At 42.3% G+C, this 21,245-nt stretch overlaps 2 protein-coding genes across 2 annotated transcripts in view; both read left to right on the top strand.

The window, feature by feature from the left end:
* Positions 1-6,863, top strand: part of LOC137040000 (uncharacterized) — a 20,984-nt gene extending 14,121 nt beyond the window's left edge. Inside the window, exon 6 of the mRNA XM_067415399.1 lies at positions 4,345-6,863. Within this exon, the coding sequence (XP_067271500.1) occupies positions 4,345-4,361 (17 nt within the window). The 3' untranslated portion in view covers positions 4,362-6,863. The remainder of the gene's footprint in view (positions 1-4,344) is intronic.
* Positions 4,357-21,245, top strand: LOC137039999 (uncharacterized). The gene is made up of 7 exons (XM_067415398.1): positions 4,357-4,433; positions 5,358-5,412; positions 16,733-17,050; positions 17,134-17,469; positions 18,862-19,173; positions 20,481-20,600; positions 20,939-21,245. Exons 1-7 carry the CDS (start codon positions 4,428-4,430, stop codon positions 20,953-20,955), a joined length of 1,164 nt encoding a protein of 387 aa, XP_067271499.1. The 5' UTR covers positions 4,357-4,427; the 3' UTR covers positions 20,956-21,245.

The following is a 21,245-nucleotide window of genomic DNA, read 5'->3' as shown; positions in this document are numbered from 1 at the left end:
CACTGGCTCAAAAGCACGCCCATTGCGGTAAACTTGAGGAACGCCCATCAGCTGCACGTGCTGATTACTACCGCTCATTATCACCTCCAGCTGCACCTCATTTCACCTGCCTATATATTGTCTACCCACACATTCCTGTTTGTCAGATCGTCACAGTTTGTTCAGTGTTCCAGGGGGTGAAGTGGATTCGGGCCACTCTTGAGTTTCTTCCTCATTCCTGTCTCTGGATTCCTCTGTGTTGGAGTTTGCCCATTGCGTCCCTGCTTCACCCGGGTTCCTCCGTGTCTGCCTGCCTTCCTGGATTCAGGAAGTCTGCCTGGACCGCTGTCTTTGTTTCACCCTGCAGTTGTCTGTGCTTGATTCTCTTGTGTTTACTGAGAGTAATAAATCTCTTATTTGACTCGCTATTGGATCTTTTGCAATTATTTCCTCACAGCAGCGTGACATAAACTCTTAAGAATCAGCTTCAAGAAATAAAAAAGTGATGTATTTGGACATTTGGCATGGCTTCTGACGTCACACTTGGATGTAGGCTGAGATGGATGTCCCCTCCCCCCCAGATGCCTGGTGGACAATGAAGGCTCCTTCGGTCTTGGGCAGCCAGTGAGAGAGTCCTCCATTCTTGTCCTCCTCATAATGGCTGACGGCTGCAGGATCCGGCCTACGTTGAACAAATGCGACTCCTTTTCTCCATCTCGAATGACAGCCGCCCCTCAGAACCCAAGCGAGTAATTCCAGCACACCATATCGAGAGCCCATTGTGGTAGAGTCTGTGGTGCTCCATGACTGCGGATTCCCCACAGTGGCGAGGGCTCTATGTCAGCACATTCCTCCTTCTTCCCATTTTTTTTTACTAGTCTACACCCTTAAAAATAAAGGTGCCAGCAAGAACCAAAAATGGGTTTTCACAGTGATGCCATAGAAGAACCATTTTTGGTTCCACAAAGAACCATTGTGTGAAAGGTTCTTTAAAGAACCATTTTTTTTCTTACCATTTTGTAGTCTAAAGAACCTTTTTGCACTACATAGAACATTTTGTGCAATGGAAAGTTTCTTTGGATATTAAAGGTTTTTCATAGAAACATACAACCTGCCAAAGAACCATTTAAGAACCTTTATTTTTAAGAGTGTAGCAAAGTTAAAGGCTATGGGGAAAAGGGTAAATGTTAAAACATAGTTGTAATCATAAAATAAACAAACAACAAAACAAAAGTAAAGCAGCAGCTCCTCATGGATGACTGCCACTTAAAGGATTAGTTCACTTCAAAATGAAAATTGTCCTGATAATTTACTCACCCCAATCTCATCCGAGATATTCATGTCTTTCTTTCTTCAGTCGAAAAGAAATTCAGTTTTTTGAGGAAAACATTCCAGGATTTTTCTCCACATAATGGATTCAAGGGCAAGTTTGGTTGAAGGTCCAAATCAATGCAGTTTCAGAGGGCTTCGAATGGCTCTGCACAATCCCAGCCGAGGAATAGGGTCTATCTAGCGAAACGATCAGCCATTTTCTAAAAAAACAACAACATTTATGTAGTTTTTAACCTCAAATGCCGATACGTTGTGCTTCTTCACGACGTATGATGCCATCTAGGGCTGCACGATTCTTGCTAAAATGTGAATCAGGATTTTTCTCCATGGGAATTGAGATCACGATTCTCTGACACGATTCTCATTTTTTTCAGTCAAAATGTATTGCACTCAAGTACAAAAAAACAAAACACGACATTCAGTATAATAAAGTGCAGGAGTAACACAAAAAATTCTACCTCTTTTCTTTAGTTTAGACCCCTTATAATAATAATTTTAAAGATTTATGTTGTTGAACATAAGAGAACATTAAAATATACAAAAATAAATTAAAATAACTAAATAGAACCTGTGAACACTAACCTATCAACATTTTGAGGTGTCAGGGAGGAACGCTGGCATGTTATAATGTTCCCCTGTGCTAAAAACCCTTTCTGATGGGGAACTTTTAGCAGTGATACAGAGGTATTTCCTTGCCAGCACAGACAGTATTGGATATTGTCCCTTGTGTTTTTTTCACTAGACTATGGGGTCATCTTCGCTGGCAGTAGGTGCGTTTACATTGCACATTTAAGCCGATTATGCCTAATGAGCCGACAATGAACATGGTCATGTAAACACGGTAACCCGTTTTCTTTTATCGGAGTAAGGTCATAAACGGCGTAAGCAACCGATCGACACAGGGAGTTTTTGCCTCTTACCCCGATTTCGTGCTGCATGTAAACGCATTAACCTGCTTTCTTGTCGGCTTATTCAAGTGCGCATGTGTTATCGGTGACAAAAACGGAAACTTCGAGCAGATTTAAATGCATCCAGACGGAGCGAGCTAGCGGTTTGCATGAAATAAGGACATATATCACAAACGCAGACTCTTTTAAGACTCTTTGAAATTGTAAAGATGTGTTTAAGCAGCAGCAGAAGAGGTTCAGTCAGAACGCTGTAACTGCATATAAGGAATAATATGAGCCGTAAATCTCCCGCTGACACAGTGCACGCTTTATTTATCATCACAACTGACGTAACATTTGAAAAACTCTCAGTCAGATAGGGACATTATTATTTTTGACGTCACTACAAGGAAATAAATTAATAAAGTCATGTAAACGCGGTTTCGTTTTGGTCATAAGTTGTCTTGAAAAACCAAGATATTTGACTGTTGTCGTAGGAGAAGTCACACTGCAGGATTGTGCGCCAAATCTTCTGACACTGCCAGAATTTCGTATGAGGTAAAATGTGATTGCAGTGGTCATTAATCGGCTGCCGGTGAACATGTCAAACTAACGTTAAAGACGGCTAACTCGTAATGTATTTTGTGTTGACGTTTGAGGTGATTGTATAGATTAGTGGTGTGACCTTGCGGTGTTGCGACGATGCAAAAGCAGTGTTTGCAAAATATAACTCTGCGCATCGTCTTCAGATTTAAACCCGAAAAAGCCGCTACCTGACTCCATTTAGGTCTGCCGCTTTGTTACACGTCAGTAACAGCGGAACGTGGCCAATGAGGGACAGGAGAGAAGTGGAGATTTATGATTGATTGGTTAGTGTTTTGTTATTGGGTGAGCGTGACAAGCTCTGGTGTGACAAATAACGCATAAACGCAGGGAAATAAAAGAACGATCTGAGGGAAATATACGTAAGTGAATCGCCAACATTAAGAAATTAGATCGTATTTATGTTTGAATCGAGATCGTGATTTTTTTTCGATTAATCGTGCAGCCCTAATGCCATCACGTTGGAAAGGTCACGCGAGGTACCGACCCAGTGTTAAAACGAACGTGCAACGACTAAATCAATTGCCCTTTACAAAAATAAAGGTAAAACAATGATGTCTGACAATTTTAGAGTTGGAGGAGAACATGAGATGGAGTTGGTTGTCTTTCAAACTCCCTCTGCACGCGATAGGATAGCGCTACAACCAACCAGAGCAACGAAGGTGAAACAGAGCTTGTTGATAGATTAAACATTCTCTGTATCCAGTCGGCAAAACCCCGAACATATCTTCCCTTTTTAAGAATGACATCAGTGCCGTTCTTTGTTCTTTTCTCAGAGAAAAGCTTAACTCCAAGTCTTCCAGAGTCGCGGTCAAACCTGATTTGAAAGACCGCCGCCGTTCGCCAGTTTCTGTGTTTACTAGAAGCACGCAAACGCAACTCGGCCGTCGTCATTATGGCCCCGCCCACCGACTCTATACACGATGTGATTGGCCCGGCAAGAGTTAGGCGAATACAGCTCAGAAGGGTGTTGAGAGTTGCGAGACGACACTCGCGGCAGATTAGATTTGCTGCTGCTAGGGTGCGTCTAGATTTCTAGGCTAATTGAAAACCCTTATGTGGAGAAAAATCCACAAAAAGCGTAAATTCTTTTCTTTTCGAAAGACATAAACATCTTGGAGAGGGGTGAGTAAATTATCAGGAATTTTTCATTTTGAATGGAACTAATCCTTTAAACTAAAACAAAAACACAGCATAAAGTCCAGGCCTGGTCCTCTCTCATCTTGCACTTTCATCAGTGCTGCATTTAACCTTCTGGAGCTCCTTTGTGAGACTCGAGACCAGTGTGGTGCACTGCTCCATTCCCATGGACTCGGCCCACCCTGCTTGCCACAGTTTAACTTTGTTTCTTGTGCTTTGCATCATTTCTGTATTGTCCAAACTTGGCAAACAGCTTGTCAATTTCAACCTTTGAAACTAAAACTTCCTTAAACTTAGCAGGGGACTTTTGGGAGAAGTAAAACTACCCTTGTCATCGAAAAAAATGCAATTACTGAGACTTTCTAATTATGTTCCATACGTTTCTCTTGTATTTGTGTTTCAGATAATGGCGTATTATGAGAGCAGTGTTCTGCAATATTGTGAGACGTGATCTGATTTGTTTGGCCACACTGCTGGTGTAATGGAATGAAGGTGGAAATGAAAATATTCAGACAGCTTCATCTGAAGGATTTTTATACTATGAGCATTTAACAGGAATCATTTCATGAATTAATGTCTGTATTGATCGATGTTAATGCACTGATGCTTTGCAGTTTTATTAGTTTGTCAGTGTACGCAATATCGATCACCGAACAGGCATAACATTATGACTAATATTGTGTTGGTGAGGCAACTGGGTATCCATTTGATGTAAAAGGAAACCAGACCAGGCTGATGCTCACATGCCCACTATTGATGCTTTTGGCGGTGTTCAGGGATCAGCGTGGGCGCCCTGACTGGTTTGCGGCTATGAAGCCGCATACGCAACAAACTGAGATGCTCTGTGTATTCTGACACCTTTCTATCAGAACCAGCATTAACTTCTTGAGCAGTTTGAGCTCCAGTAGCTCGTCTGTTTGATCGGACCACACGGGCCAGCCTTCGCTCCCCACGTCCATCAATGAGCCTTGGCCGCCCATGACCCTGTGGCCGGTTCTCCACTGTCCCTTCCTTGGAGCACTTTTGATAGATGCTGACCACTGCAGACCCGGAATACCCCACAAGAGCTGCAGTTTTGGAGATGCTCTGACCCAGTCTTCTAGACATCACAATTTGGCCCTTGTCAAACTCACTCGAGTCCTTACGTTTGCCCATTTTTCCTGCTTCTAACACATCAACTTTGAGGACAAAATATTCACTTGCTGCCTAATATATCACATATATAACAAGTGCCATGAGAAAGAGATAATCAGTGTTATTCACTCCACCTGGTCATAATGTTATGCCTGATCAATGTATACATCGATTCCATCTTTGAACTTTACTAAATCTGTTCAACTAAATTCTTAGCGATTTGAACACATTGTCTAATCAACTGTACTTTTCATTTTTTATGTAATGTATTTATATGGTCAGTGGAGGTTTTCACCTTCTCACTTTCACCACTGCAAAATGGCTGCCTCTGATCCAGGTGTGTGTCAGTGGTTTGATCTGTGTGTGTGTTCACAGCTCACTATTTCTAATGTGTGTGCTGTAACTTAGATGGGTTAAATGAAGAGGACATATTCTGAGTATGGGTTACCATACACGGGGGTTTCCAACCCTGGTCCTGGAGGGCTACCACCCTGCAGATTTGAGCTCAAACTTGAATTAAACACACCGTAACCAGCTAATCATGTTGTTCAGGGCTGCTCGATAATTACAGGCAGGTGTGTAGGAGCAGGGTTGGATCTGAAATCTGCAGGATGGTAGCCCTCCGGGTCGGGACCAGGGTAGGACCCCTCTGCAATACCACATGTCACTTTCACTTTCACTTTCTCGAAAAGTTCCTGGTTAGGACTCTAGATGGCACTATTGGGATACATTAAATGCACTTTCAAATAAATATCAGGCAATTTATTGGGCAAAATATGATGCTGATTTTAAAAAAAGCTAGTTGAGTAGCTAATAAATAGTATATACTGTAGTACATTTAGTTTACTATAAAATAAATTCACTTGATTAGGATTTATTTTATATTAATTTTGTCTATTTTTAACAAAACATTGATTTTCCATTTAGTTTCCATAATGATAATTTTAGGAAAAAAACTCTTAATATTTATATTTACAATATTTACAGTTGTTTAAATCAAATGGCAAATTAAATCAATGGAATCCCGCCGCCATTTAGAAGTGCGTACCACTTCGTCCCTCGATTTTGAGTCTAGGCCTACTTGTTGTCTGTTCGCCGCTTCTCCACCCAGAAATCATGTTACTGTACTGTTAGATTTAGATTTTATTTTATTTTATTGTATTATGACCGTGACTAGTCAAACGGGGACTGTTGCTGATTGCTGGCAGCTACTGAGAGGACGTTGTTCGCTGTTTTCCGTTTTTCACCGCTTCTCTGCTGTTTTTGTTTGAATTGTTGCGGTTGGTTCTGGTTTGAAGGACATTTAATGTTGCTCGCTGCAGCTGCTCACTGGCGCTCTCCCTCGGGCTTGAGCTGCATGGTGGCTGAAGTTTGCACCGGGCCAGCGTCATCAGCGTCCGGCATGATGTTGGGATGTTGCGCTTCTCGGCTGCGTCGCTGTTCCGTCTTGCATCGCGGCTGTGGAACGGCTTGGACTTCTGCGCCGACCCCGGTGTGTCCACAGAAGTGCCCGGAAAACTTTGTTTGCCTCCTGCATGGTGCTGCGACGATCCCCATCATCTGGTCTTCAGCTGTCATGCCTCAGCGACGTCAGGACACTGCCAAATTGGGAATATGTGGCAATAGAGCCTCTAGCACAGGGAGAAATGTAAAACATGGAGTGGATCACAGTGGAGCTTACAGAGACTTCCACCATCAGCTGTTTTCTTTTCAGAAAAGCTTTTATGTGTTGATTGATTGTATTATTCTATATTTTTTACTTTTTATTCATTTTTTTGTTTTGTTATTTTTCCCTTTTCCATTGTTGCATTTTGAAATTCTTCGGAACGAAAAGTGCGTTATAAATAAAATCTAATTATTATTATTATTATTATTATTATTATTATTATTATTATTATGGTAACACTTTAGTATGGGGAACACATATTCACTATTATAATTTTTAATATATATATAATTTATAATATATATAATATATAATTTACTGCTTATTAATAGTTAGTAAGGTAGTTTTTGTAGCATTTAAGTTTAGGTATTGGGTTGGATTAAGGGATGTAGAATAAGGTCATGCAGAATAATGCATTAATATATGCTTTATTAGTACTAATAAACAGCCACTATTCTAGTAATATGCATGCTAATAAGCAAAGTTAATAGTTAATAACTGAACCATAAAGTGTTACAATTATTATTACTTCATATGTACACTTCAGACAGCTTCATCTACCACAATGCAACACGATTGTGATGTCACCGCATATTGTGTTTAGTTTACCCCACCACAAACAACTCAACTATTGTTTTTAAAAACAACCCAAACACACCTATACATATAGATGCATTAAACTATTTTGTAAGGGAAAATGTTTGGCTCGAGTGTTACTCCCGGAAAAATGAAAATGGGCAAAGAGGCGGGACATGGAGCTGAGGTGGCATGATGACGTGTGACTAACAGACAGCAGACAAACGGCAATCCACCTGTTACTCAAAGTGGCCACGCCCTTAATTATGCAAAACGTTAAGGCTTTATATAATGTAAACGAATGAGTTATAAAAAAATTCCACTCCCCTCACAGTTGTCATGAAGGGCAAAATTAAATTTATAGACCAAATTCTTTATAAACCAACTTCTGCTGTGAAGTTGGGAATTTTAACATAGGGCTCAATGAGATTCTGCTCCCTTCTGGAGCCTGTCCCTAGTGGCCAGTAGATAAATTGCAGTTTAATAAATCGCTCAAACAAACCTTTCAGCTGTGTTGCCATTCTGGATAACAGAAGTATGGAGCCCCTTACATGACATGCAAGAAAAAAAAGGTAAATAGTGCGCACAATTTACTATTTTGTTCCTTTGATTTATAAATCGTGCGCAAGTTATACTAATTAGTTTCCTCGATTTATAAAATGTGTGCACGATTTAGTAAATCGAGGGAACGAATTAGTAAAACGTGCGCACTATTTATAAATCAATAGAATGAAATAGTAAAATGTGCGCATGATTTATAAATCGAGGCAACAAAAAAGTAAATTGTGCGCATTTAGCCTACTAGTTTTTTACTGCATGTCATGTGTGGGGCTTCGTACGGAAGAATAGGATGCAGGAGAAAAAAAACTTAAACCATTCACCTTTTACTCAGGGTTTAACTGAATCATCGAAGGTTAGCAGCAAGATCAATAAAGGTAGATTAAATGCATAAAAATATTAGTTTTATTTAATAATGAATCTTAGGTTTGCATAGTATTCTGATTGTGCATTTGACTGATTTTATTCATTTTGAGAAGTACTGAATCGTTATTGTAGCCTGACAAGCCAGACCCACATCAAGATGTTTGCTCTGGAAACTCACCATTGACAGCTCAATCCGAGGGGCGGGATAAACGGTTGTCTTTCAAACTCCCTCTGCACGCGATAGGATAGCGCTACAACCAACCAGAGCAACGAAGGTGAAGCAGAGCTTGTTGATAGATTAAACATTCACCGTATCTGGTCAGCTAAACTCCGAACACATCTTCCCTTTTTAAGAATGACTTCAGTGCCGTTCTTTGTTCTTTTCTCAGAGAAAAGCTTAACTCCAAGTCTTCCAGAGTCGCGGTCAAAGCTGATTTGAAAGACCGCCGTTCGCCAGTTTCTGTGTTTACTAGAAGCATGCAAACGCAACTCGGCCGTCGTCATTATGGCCCCACCCACCGACTCTATACACGATGTGATTGGCCCGGCAAGAGTTAGGTGAATACAGCTCAGAAGGGTATTGGGAGTTGCTAGACGACACTCGCGGGCAGATTAAATTTGCTGCTGCTAGGGTGCGTCTAGATTTCTAGGCTATCGTTATTGTGCAAGTGTGACAAATAAATGCTCACATTTAGTCTAGACCTAAAATAATAGTTTACACTCAACGTCTCTGCACTTACTATCGAATTTTCTCAACGTGGGGGAGAGAGAGCTGTCAGATAATAAATCAGATATTTTGATGTACATTTTAAAAGTAATGCATTACTTTACTTTTTACTTGAAAAAGTTATTTATTTGACTAACTTTAGGTTTTTGACGGATAGATGCATCTTTTTATCGACTTCAAAAACAGCAATAGTCAATGCCATTATAAAACTTGGAAGAACCGGGTGTCTGTCAGGCCAGCCTCTTTTTTAATATAACTCAATGCTTATTCGTCTGAATGAAGAATGACTTGAGGGTGAGTAAATCATGGGCTAATTTTCATTTTCTGGGTGAACTATTCCTTTAATGAAACAAAACCACATAATTGTACTAGACGTGTGGGGTAAAAAATGAATACTCTAAAACCCAAGTGAATTCACTGACAAAAAGTGTTATGTAGGACAGGAAAAAAATAGCAAATGCCAGGCTGTCAAAGAAGGAATGATAACTTCCTGAGATTAACATCTAAACTGTTAAAGGGTTACTTCATCCAAAAATGAAAATGTGATGTTTATCTACTTACCCCCAGGGCATCCAAGATGCAGGTGTGTTTGTTTTTTCAGTCGAACACAAATGAAGATTTTTAACTCCAACCGTTGAGTCTCAAGACACAAGTCTTCAGTATCAACCTAAACGATATCTTTCATTGACCCCCTCTCCCCCCACTCCTACTCTTTCTCATGCTGAGATCACCCGAAATTCACCCAAAATCTATATGAGTTAATATGAACAAGTATTGGGCCAGATAAAATACTATTTAGATAATATGGCATTATTTTATGGTACGGGCATAACCTCTGGTTACTGTTTAGTTGATTATAGAGGTACTTTTTAACAATAGTAAGCATGGGCAACATTGTTCAATCGCTTTAGCCATAACCTCTGGGTGATGATTGGACTGGCAAGTTTGTGAATGCGGGCGCACATAACGGCTGGTGCGAGGACTCTGAGAACCGAATGAACCATTAGGCTAGAATAAGGAAGCGTTAAACAGATGAATTAAATGTGTAGTTAAACTGTTATACAAATGACCGAATAATCAATCGGCATTCTAACCTAAATTCGAGGTCATGATAAAATGGAGTCAGTTAAAGGTAAATTGGAATAAATCTCTTTGCCCAGTAAACGGAGTCAGATAAAGGTAAATTGGAATAAATCTTTTTTCCCCCACTGATAAGACCAAACACGCAAGAAACCTTTACCCGCCATTCGTAAGCCTTCATTGGGACAATTGGGCAGACCTTAGTTAGTTTGTGCACTGCTCTTCCCTATTTTCAACTGAAAATGTTTCTAAACTGTCTGTGGACTCCATTATCAATTTTACCAACTTTTCACCCTAAGCAATGATTAATCGCTTTTTATATCAGGGGACATTTTTTATTAATTTAATACAAAAATGTAACAGATACCTATCTTTTATCTTGCAAAAATGTCATATTCTATACTGGATTTTCCTGTTTTTTTTGCTGTCCGATTTGGTAAATGTGAGGTTCTGATCTTCAGATTGGCACTAAAATGCATGTATAATGCATGTATAATGCATTATAAATCTCTTATATTTGTTATATTAATATTTGTCCAAAATAATCATTAAATAATGAGAAAGGTGTTTTTAAAAATATTTTGCTCATGCATCTACTTTATATCATCCATTTTGTGTGTGTCCGAGAAATAAGTTTTAACTGTGTTACTCCCTATAAAACCCCCTATAAATCAGCCATGGTTTGTTGCAAAGTCACATGTGCGACATCAAATGATGTCATTACTTTTTGGAGGTAAATTTGAAGACATTGTGGTAAAGTCTAACTTCTCTTCAATATATGATCTATATTATTGTCTGCACATAGAGTAGATTAACTGACCGTCAGCTGTGTTATCAACATATTCTGGTAAACTTCCGTCACATATTATATTTATAAATGTGTAGAGAAAGAATATAAAAACATAAGTTAATCTAGGACAACTACCAACTAATCCAAGGCCAGCAGTCCCTAAAATTACCCTAACATGGCCGAAATGTCAACTGCATTACCTGTCAACTGTGTTACCCATCAACTGTAACAGTTGACAATGATTCACATGGTTTACGATTCAATGTAAATCTAATTAATTGCTTGTACTTATTTTTGTTGAATTAAAAGAAATGTATCATTTTAAAGTTTTCTAATTTCCTTTCCAACGTGTCCTGTCATTGGTGTTACTCCTGTCAACTGTGCTATGTGGGGTTCCCTTTCAGTCGGTCACGTTCGACATATGTCGGAACTGACTGACGAATTGGGATCTGACTTCAGAGAGTGTGTTAAATGTTCATTGCCTCACGTGTTTGGCCGTTCAGCACGCTGAGGCAGCATTCATGAATGAGTCATGTTCCCACTGCGGGAATATGACCATCGCAGTGCTTTAGTCCAGACTCCAATACCACAAGAGAGGTGGGGCACCATTGCGCATCCCCCGATCTAGCGGTCCTCCAGCTTCAAGGCAGAGGGGTGCTACTTTGGCTGATGACCTTGGTGGGGACCTGAGGGTGGCGGTCAGGGCAAACCCGACGGGTTAGACGGCTCCTCGGGCCCCACCACTGCCCCGGTGGAGCTTCCGAAATGGCGCACTGACCTCACATGTGGAGCGCCATTCGTCACTTTTGGGGCTCCGGCGGACGATATGATGTCGGTCGCAGCATCGGGGGAGGAGCTAATGGGCTCTGAGGATGAAGATTCGGCTGTGTTGACCCCTTTGGGTGTGGCAGCGTTGCCCGAGTCCGACCCAGAGCTTACGGCTATGCTTTCTCTGGCCACCGCAAGTGTCGGGCTCGAGTGGAACCCTCCACCGTGCTGGTTCTCAGCGCCCCGCGGTGCCTTTCTTCCCGGAAGTGCATCTGGAGATCACAAAGTCGTGGGCGGCGCCCTTCAGCGCTCGCCTGCGATCGACGGACTCCCCCGTCCTCACTACCCTTGATGGTGGTGCGGCAAAGGGTTACGTGGGAATCCCCCCAGTCGAGTGGTTGGTGAGGATGCACCTGTGTCCCAAGACCACTGCGGACTGGTGGGGTGCCCCGCGTCTCCCCTCCCAGGCGTGTAAGTTCTCATCCGGTCTAACGGGCAAGGCTTACACAGCCTGTGGGGAAGTCGCATCATCATTGCATGCCATGGCGCTCCTGCAGGTCTACCAGGCCAAAGCACTCATGGAACTGCACGAGGGTAGTTCCAACCAGGGCGTTGTGCAGGAACTGCGCGTGGCGACAGACCTCGCTCTCTGGGTGTCGAAAGTCACTGCACGCTCCCTGAGTCGGGCGATCGCCACATTAGTGGTCCAGGAATGCCACCTGTGGCTGAACCTGACAGACATGCGGGATGCTGACAAGGTTTGGTTTCTTAACGCCCCTGTCTGTCAGGCCAGCCTCTTCAGCGACACCATCAAGGACTTCGCCCAGTAGTTTTCGGTGGCCCAGTAGCAGACGGAGGCCATTAAGAATATCCTGCCCCGGTGACCCGCTGCTGCCTCCACCCAGTCACCAGCCGTAGCACCCTGCGTCAGCCTCCGCCCCTACCAAGCCCAAGCAGCAGCCTCCACCAGCGAAGCAGGGTGCCGGACATAAGGAAGACGCCCAACCCGCTCAGATCCCCGCTAAGCCGGTCGGCAAGCGCAAGGGGAAGCGGCCCTGAGACGGGCAGCCAGGGGAGAACAAGAGCTGCTCTGAGGGAGATGATGTCCGCATCCCTCCCCCACCCCCCCTGGAGGAGGACCGGGGGGTCCCGACTGGTATATTAACATCTCTGCCGCTGCCACATATTGACAAAAGAGCAGTTTCCTCTCTCTGGGCCCCAAGAGGGCCAGGTTGGCATGCGACGCCTCTGGGCCTTGTCTCTCCCCTTCGGCTGCCCAAGTACAAGGGCATTCTCTTCACCTCCATGCAAAGCAGCGATGCTCAGGTCTTGCGGTCAGAGATCGAGGTCCTGCTGGCGAAAGACGCGATCAAGCCGGATCCTCCAGCCGATATGAAGGTGGGGTTCTACAGCCCCTACTTCATTGTACCCAAAAAGGGGGGTGGGTTGCGACTGCCCTGCACAAGACTGGCCTGTACAAGCTCCTGTTTCGGATGTTAACGCAGAAACGCATTTTCTAATGCATCCGTCCCCAAGATTGGTTTGCAGCGATCGACCTGAAGGGCCTTCCAAGTCTCTATCCTTCCTCGACACAGACCGTTCCTACGCTTTGTGTTCGAGTGGAGGGCATACCAGTACAAAGTCCTGCCCTTCGGGCTGTCCCTGTCACCTCTACATCCCTCGTGTAGGCTCATACTTGCCCAGTCTCAGGGAACAGTTGTGCGAACACAGGGACATGGTGCTCAGTCACCTCAGCCTGTTGGGCCTTCGGGTCAACCGAGAGAAGAGCAAACTCTGTCCCAAGCAGAGAATCTCGTACCTCGGTGTGGAGTTGGATTCGGTCAGCCGGACTGCGCGCCTCACAGAGGAGCAAGTCCAGTCGGTGTTGAACTGTTTGAATTTGTTCAAAGGCAGGACAGTGGTCCCACTGAAACTTTTTCAGAGGCTCCTGAGGCATATGGCATCTGCAGCCGCGGTAATGCTGCACGGATTGCTTCATATGAGACCGCTTCAACACTGGCTCCATGGCCGGGTCCCGAGGTGGGCGTGGCAGAGTGGTCAGTATCGGGTCCCAGTGACTGGTACTGCCACCAACCTTCAGCCCGTGGACTAACGCTTTGTTTCTCCGGTGCCCTTGGAACAAGTGTCCAGCCATGCTGTGCTATTCACAGATTCCTCTGCCACGGGCTGGGGGGGGCACATACAACAGGCATGCAGTTGCAGGTCTGTGGATGGGGCCTCAATTGCATTGGCATATCAATTGCCTCAAGTTGCTGGCAGTACATTTGGCACTACCCCGCCTCAATGGGCCGCTATGTGACAAACATGTACTGGTCCGTACGGACAGCACTGCAGCCGTTGTGTACATCAACCGCCAGGGCGGTCTACGCTCCTGTCACATGTTCCATCTCGCCCACCACCTCCTCCTCTGGAGTCAGAAGCAGCTGAGGTCTCTTTGGGCCATTCATCTCCCAGGTGCGCTCAGCCGGACAGCCGACGAGATCTCATGGCAGCTGACACCTCTGGGAGAGTGGCGACTCCATCCCCAGGTGGTCCAGCTGATATGGGACCTCTTTGGAGCCGGGAAGACCCCCGAAGGTGTTCGTTTGGTGTTGTGCTTGCCTTCCTGCAAGGCGGGTTGGAGAGAAGGCTGTCTCCCTCCACCCTCAAAGTGTACGTCACAGCAATAGCGGCGTATCACGATGCAGGTGAAGGTAAGTCCGTGGGAAAGCACAACCTAGTCGTCAGGTTCCTCAGAGGTGCGAGGAGACTGAATCCTCCGCGTCCAAACTCGGTACTCTCTCGGGACTTGGCTCTAGTGCTCAGAGCACTTCAGAGCCCTCCCTTTGAGCCTTTTCAGTCTATAGAGCTGAAGATTCTGTCAGTGGTGCTCCTGATGGCATTGGCCTCCATCAAGTTCGTAGTGGACCTGCATGCACTTTCAGTCAACGTATCGTGCCTAGAATTCAGGCCTGGTAACTCTCAAGTTATCCTGAGACCCCAGCCTGGATACGTGCTCAAGGTTCCCACCACTCCCTTCTGGGATCAGGTAGTGAGCCTGCAGGCGCTGCCTTCGGAGGAGGCAGACCGAGCCCTGGCTTTGTTATGTCCGGTCCGCGGTCATGTTGATCGGACTCAAAGCTTTCGGACATCAGAGCAACTCTTCGTCTGTTACGGAGGCCAGAGGAAGGGAAATGCTGTCTCCAGGCAGAAGTTAGCCCACTGGATAGTGGAGGCGTTTTGGTAGGGATCCCAATTTGTCGGTCAGTTCCGATGTACGTCAGACGTGACCGACTGAAAGGGAACATCTCGGTTATGTATGTAACCCTCTTTCCCTGAAGGAGGGAACGGAGATGTACGTCCCGTCGCCAGGTGCTGTGCTTCTGCGAGGAGGCGAGTCACAAGCACTGATCTACTATTCCACTTCCTTATTTATACCCGCAGCGGAACGTGGAATGCGTGGATCGCATGCCAATCACCAATTGGCTCATTTTTACACACTCAAAGTAGATTGGTCTCTGAAGTCAGATCCCAATTTGTCGGTCAGTTCCGACGTACGTCTCCGTTCCCTACTTCAGGGAACAAGGGTTACATATGTAACCTAGACGTTTTTATATCATAAATCTTTTAAATGTGAACTAAACCATCAGAAAAATAGATAGAGATATCTCTTGAGATGAATCTTGGTAAGGATGGTGAATAATACTAAATTTAGCATACTGGGGATATATGACACAGCATTTGTCTGTAACACAGTTGACAAAATAATGAATGAAATGTTCATTTTCATTAGAGCTTCATTCATTAGAGCTTAAGCTTGCCAAATAATTCATTTAGCACATTAAGGGCATATATTATTCAACCATCTAGTTTATTGTTCAAAAAAAGAATACTGATTTCCTAACTTTTTGGCTGACATGAAATGTACCCCTAAATATAGAATGACTCTTTTGCTTTATCATCACCCCATCACTGAACATAATCAGTGAGGGGGTGACACCCCACCCCCCACACACACACACAAAAAAGCCAAAAAGTAGGAATAACCGGATAAACTACATGCTGCTTAGAAGGCATTCAAAGGAAACTACACTTGACCGTACCGTTTGATTGTTTTTTGCAAGTTTCGACACGCGATACACCCATCACGTGACTTTCTAAATACAACTGGAGCCTAAACGTGCCGCTTCGTTGGCGGATGCAGTGCTACATCCATACTGTTATCAGATTTAACAGGGCATCAGTATGAAGAGCCTTAAAAACGTCTTCTTTATTTTCGCATTAGTCGTGAACGGTAAGTGTTGGGTTTTTGTTGCAACATTTTAATGCTTTACTTGTGGAAACTTTTTTTCGGCAGCGTAGAGGCTTCCAAGTCTTAATCCCTTAGGTCTGGTTTCACAGACAGGAGTAGGCCTGGGTTAAATCAAGACATTTAAGTAGTTTTTTAGAAACAATGGAAACAACATATTTTATGATGCATCAGTGCAAGTAATTTTCAGTTAAAACAGCTCAAACATGCATTTTAGTCTCTGACTATTAACTTAAGCCTTGTCTGTGAATCCAGGGGCTAATGTGTTTTTTCCCTTTCTTAATTTACAAATGCACAACCAATCAGAGTTTTAGATCAGTACATGTTTTTAAAAGAAGTCTCTTCTGCTCACTAAGGCTGCATTTATTTGTACCGAAAACAGTAATATTGCTTGTGATTTATTTTTGCAATTTAAAAGAGCTGTACATTTTTTTTTTTATGTAATATATTTCTGAATTTTCAGGATAATTTCTTCAGTCTTAAGTGTCACATGATCCATTATTCGAATGTGCTGATTTTCTGCTTGTTTAAGGATTCTTTGATGAATATAACGTTTGAAAGAACAGCAGTTATCTAAAATAGAAAGCTTTTGCAGCATAAATGTCTTTATTTTCAATATGAAATGCTAAATACAAGTGCTAATTTCTTCTTTTTTTAAACTTCACCCGTTTTGAACGGTAGTTTATACAAAAGCTTTAAATTTTATGTATTTTCTCTGAATTATCTTCAGGACATTGATTGATAGTAAATATTGTTAGACAATGGGTGATTTTATTTCTGCTTTTATATTTAATGTGAGTTTCTGTGTGTTCTGCAGGTGTGTCTAGTGTTGAGACGCATGAAAATGTTGAGTCTGTATCAGTGATTGTGGGAGATTCTTACACTCTCCATACAGATGTTACTGAAATACAAAGAGATGATGTGATTGAGTGGAGGTTTGGAAAAGATCTCATTGGTAGAATCGACGAGAACTTAGCATTTGTTAATGATAATGAGAAATTCAGAGACAGAGTGCATCTGGACAATCAGACTGGAGATCTCAAGATCAGGAATGTCAGAATCACAGACTTTGGACTTTATAAACTAGAGATCAATGGTTACAGGGGGATATCAACAAGGACATTTAATGTCAGTGGTGAGTATGTCAGGTATTTCGGTGAGGTTTGAAACTCAAGGTCAAAGTGTTTGCTGACTAACAGGACTGTTTCTATTCATTAGGTGTGAATAATCTGGTATCAGATGGAGTGAAGCTCATGCCGGTGGTTGAGAGAGACTCTGTCATTCTGCCCTCTGGTCTTACTGAGATACAGAGAGATGATCAGATAACCTGGAAATTTAAAGGCACACTTTTAGGTCAACTAATAAATCAAACAGCCGAAATCTTTGCCGATGTTCTTAATAGGAGATTTGTAGACCGACTGCAGCTGAACCAACAGACTGGATCGCTCGTCATTACTAACATCAGACCAAACACCTCTGGACTTTATAAAGTAAATATCACCAAGAGCGGCAGCAGCTACACCACACACAAGACATTCAGAGTTGCTACCATTGGTGAGTCACTTCAATATTAACATTTAAATTAAAATCGTAGGCTCAATAACAAATAAATGAACAAATGGAAAAATCTAGATTTAAACACACATCCCAAGTTTTCAGAAATGTTATATTTGTATTCTTCTTGGTTTTAAAAATGTTTATACAAAAGTTTAGATTTTTCTTTGCATTGAATGGTAAACTACTTGAAGGTAGTTTATTAAAAAATTTTTTTGGATCATTACGGGATGTGGTGAGATTTCAGCACCAAGCATATTTTTTATGTTTATGCACAACAAAATCAGTCACTAATCACAAATCAGGCTAATATGGTCATAGTTCTTGCGATTTGGACCAGCTGGAGTCTATTTATTTATACGTTTGCAGGGCAACCACCCAATAGAGCATTACAATAATTTAGCTTTTAGAGCATGAATGCATTAACTAAAAGCATGCGCTTTAATTAAGATATATTTGACAGCCTATATAATACATTTAACATCAAATGATATACAGATAAAAGTAAGCCCTTAAAGTTTTCTATTGATAGATATATTTCAGTAGCCTGACAAGCCAGAACAACATCAAGATGTTTGGTCTGGAAACTCACCATTGACAGCTCAATCCGAGGGGCGGGATAAACGGTTGTCTTTCAAACTCCCTCTGCACGCGATAGGATAATGCTACAACCAACCAGAGCAACGAAGGTGAAACAGAGCTTGTTGATAGATTAAACATTCGCCGTATCCGGTCGGCAAAACTCTGAACACATCTTCCCTTTTTAAGAATGACTTCAGTGCCGTTCTTTTCCCAGAGAAAAGCTTAACTCCAAATCTTCCAGAGTAGCGGGCAAAGCTGATTCTGTGTTTACTAGAAGCACACAAAACGCAACTTGGCCGTCGTCATTATGGCCCCGCCCACCGACTCTATACACGATGTGATTGGCCCGGCAAGAGTTAGGCGAATACAGCTCAGAAGGGTATTGAGAGTTGCTAGATGACACTCGCGGGCAGATTAAATTTGCTGCTGCTAGGGTGCGTCTAGGCTAATATTTCAGTCTTTTTTCAGTCAGTATTTTCAGTCTCATGTCAGTCTGTGTGTCACATATTCATAGTGTTTTGGTTCATAAAGATGTTTAAGGAGACAGAGACCGAAAACCACATCCTTTTGTTTTCTTTAGTTTTCAAAGTCATTACATTTTGTAGTCATATACACAAATAAAAAATAGACACTGCCGTTTTGAAATATGTACTCTTCTGTATGAATGAGTACAGAGTAAAGAGTATTAAGTTGTTTCCACTGCTGAGGGAAAATCTAAGTGATCGCGCTGGCATAGTTCTCCTGTGTTTTACTGTATGCGTAATCTCTGTCTGTGAATGTTCTCCTGTGTTTTACTGTATGTTGAGACAGATGGAGGGAATAAGTTGTCGGCGATGGAGGGAACTTCTGTCACTCTTGAATCTGGTGTTTCTAATATACACAGAGATGATGTGATCATGTGGAGGTGTGAACATGAAGACACTGTCATAGCAAAAATCAGCAATGGGAACTCCACTACATTTGATGGCACAGATGGGAGATTTAGAGACACTCTGGAGCTGGACTACAAGACCGGATCTCTGACCATCAGAAATATCAGAATTAAACACGCTGGACTTTATCACCTCGATATCGTCGGCAACCGGCGCACCATATTCAAGAGAATCAATCTCTCTGTCTGTCGTGAGTATTTCAGTGTCTTTTACAACAACCGTATTAAGATAAGCATGTTGTGTAATTAACTGAGGTTAATTGAAAAAACTATTAAAGGTGCACTGTGTAACATTTTTTCAGTAAAATATCAAAAAAACACTAGGCCAGTGTTATATATTTTGTTCAATTAAGTTCTTACAATATCCCAAATGTTTCCAACTATTTGTTAATCATGAGAAAGGAGCTGCAAAGTCTGAGGGAGTCGCCTGTCAATTGTGTCATATCTGCGTTACCCTCGGTTTCCGGTTTTATTCTGCAGAAACGCTTTACTCTTAGCAGTGTGAACAAGAGTCACAGCAGCCGCTGAGCGAACGCACAGAGTAACGTCATAACATCATTTTAAACACACTTAAATGTATCTAATTTGATAAACAGAGCTGCGTTATCTCTTATTCAGGGTGACTTGAATGTGTGTTGCGTAACAATCGCTGCAGCATCCTTGCTCAGCTCCTCAACACTCAGCCCTTCTTTGCTTCACACAGTGACGTTAATAACCGCATTAATGAACTTCATTTTGCCCGAGTCCTAGCCCGATTCTTTCCCACCAGTTGTGAGGTGAAAGAAGACTACATGTCCCAATAAAAACCCTCAAACTTGCCGTCTTCAAACTACGCCTTTGTTTTGAATAGATGACCTCTAGCAGACGGAAAGGTTACATAGTGTAGCTTTAATATAACCGACAACAAAAACAGAAAGGTTAAATTGTCAGTTAGAAATGGTTCACTTATAGCCTAGAAATCTAGACGCAACCTAGCGGCAGCAAATCTAATCTGCCGCGAGTGTCGTCTAGCAACTCTCAATACACTTCTGAGCTGTAAACGCCAAACTCTTGTCGGGCCAATCACATCGTGTATAGAGTCAGTGGGCGTGGCCATAATGACGACGGCCGAGTTGCGTTTGCGTGCTTCTAGTAAACACAGAAGCTGGCGAATGGCGGTCTTTCAAATCAGCTTTGACCGCGACTTGGAGTTAAGCTTTTTTCTGAGAAAAGAACAAAGAACGGCACTGAAGTCATTCTTTAAAAGGGAAGATGTGTTCAGAGTTTAGCCGACCGGATACGGCGAATGTTTAATCTATCAACAAGCTCCGCTTCACCTTCGTTGCTCTGGTTGGTGTAGCACTATCCTATCGCGTGCAGAGGGAGTTTGAAAGACAACCGTTTATCCGCCCCTCTGATTGAGCTGTCAATGGTGAGTTTCCAGACCAAACATCTTGATGTGGGTCTGGCTTGTCAGGCTAGTTAAATTGCTGATTTGTTGATCTCTTTATCATTACAGCACAGGATTGGTCTCTGTGTGTTATAGCAGTAATTGGTGTTGCTGTTCTGCTGCTGGTCATGGGTGTAGCTACTGTTGTGATTTGCTGCCAATTCAGGGTCTCGCGTCAAGTAAACATTGGTAGGTATCAATAAATAGGTAATATAACAAGTTAGGCATTTGAGATTTACATACTTTAAAGACGTTAAAAGGATGTTTTCATTGTCATTTTGAATCAGATTTTACCTTAGTTTACTGTTTTTAAAACAGGGAAATATGCCAATTGCCGAACATCAGTTAAGATATTGTTTGCACTATTATTTGCAACAAATATTATAAAAATGATAACAAATATGCTGGGTTTGTGACATGATGACTGTTGCCGTCTTTTCATCCAATCTTATCATCCGTCTTATTTTTTTTTCATCTCAACAGAAGCATTGCTGATCGTATCTTTGTTTCTCATTTTTGTGTTTCAGTTAATGAATGTCTATGAACTGTGCAAAGTAATATGAGGGCAGTGAAAAAAGACGTTTGCACTGGAAAAAGTGTGGAGATAAAATACATCTGAAAATAAAAAATTCAGCATGCCTCGGGAAGATTCATCAGATTACCAGATGATTTTTTTTTTATTTTTTACTATGGGCATTTTAACATGATTAATTTCATTAATTAAAATAGTGTTATTTTGAAATCCATGTTGAGCAATGTGCAAGCATTGATGCTTTTTTAGTTTGTTTGTCAATAGAATGTTACTGTATGATTTCTATACATATTTCTACATTA

Source organism: Pseudorasbora parva, chromosome 14, assembly GCF_024679245.1.
Source record: "Pseudorasbora parva isolate DD20220531a chromosome 14, ASM2467924v1, whole genome shotgun sequence".
Classification (NCBI taxonomy): Eukaryota; Metazoa; Chordata; class Actinopteri; order Cypriniformes; family Gobionidae; genus Pseudorasbora; species Pseudorasbora parva.
This window is presented reverse-complemented; position numbering and strand designations above follow the sequence as displayed.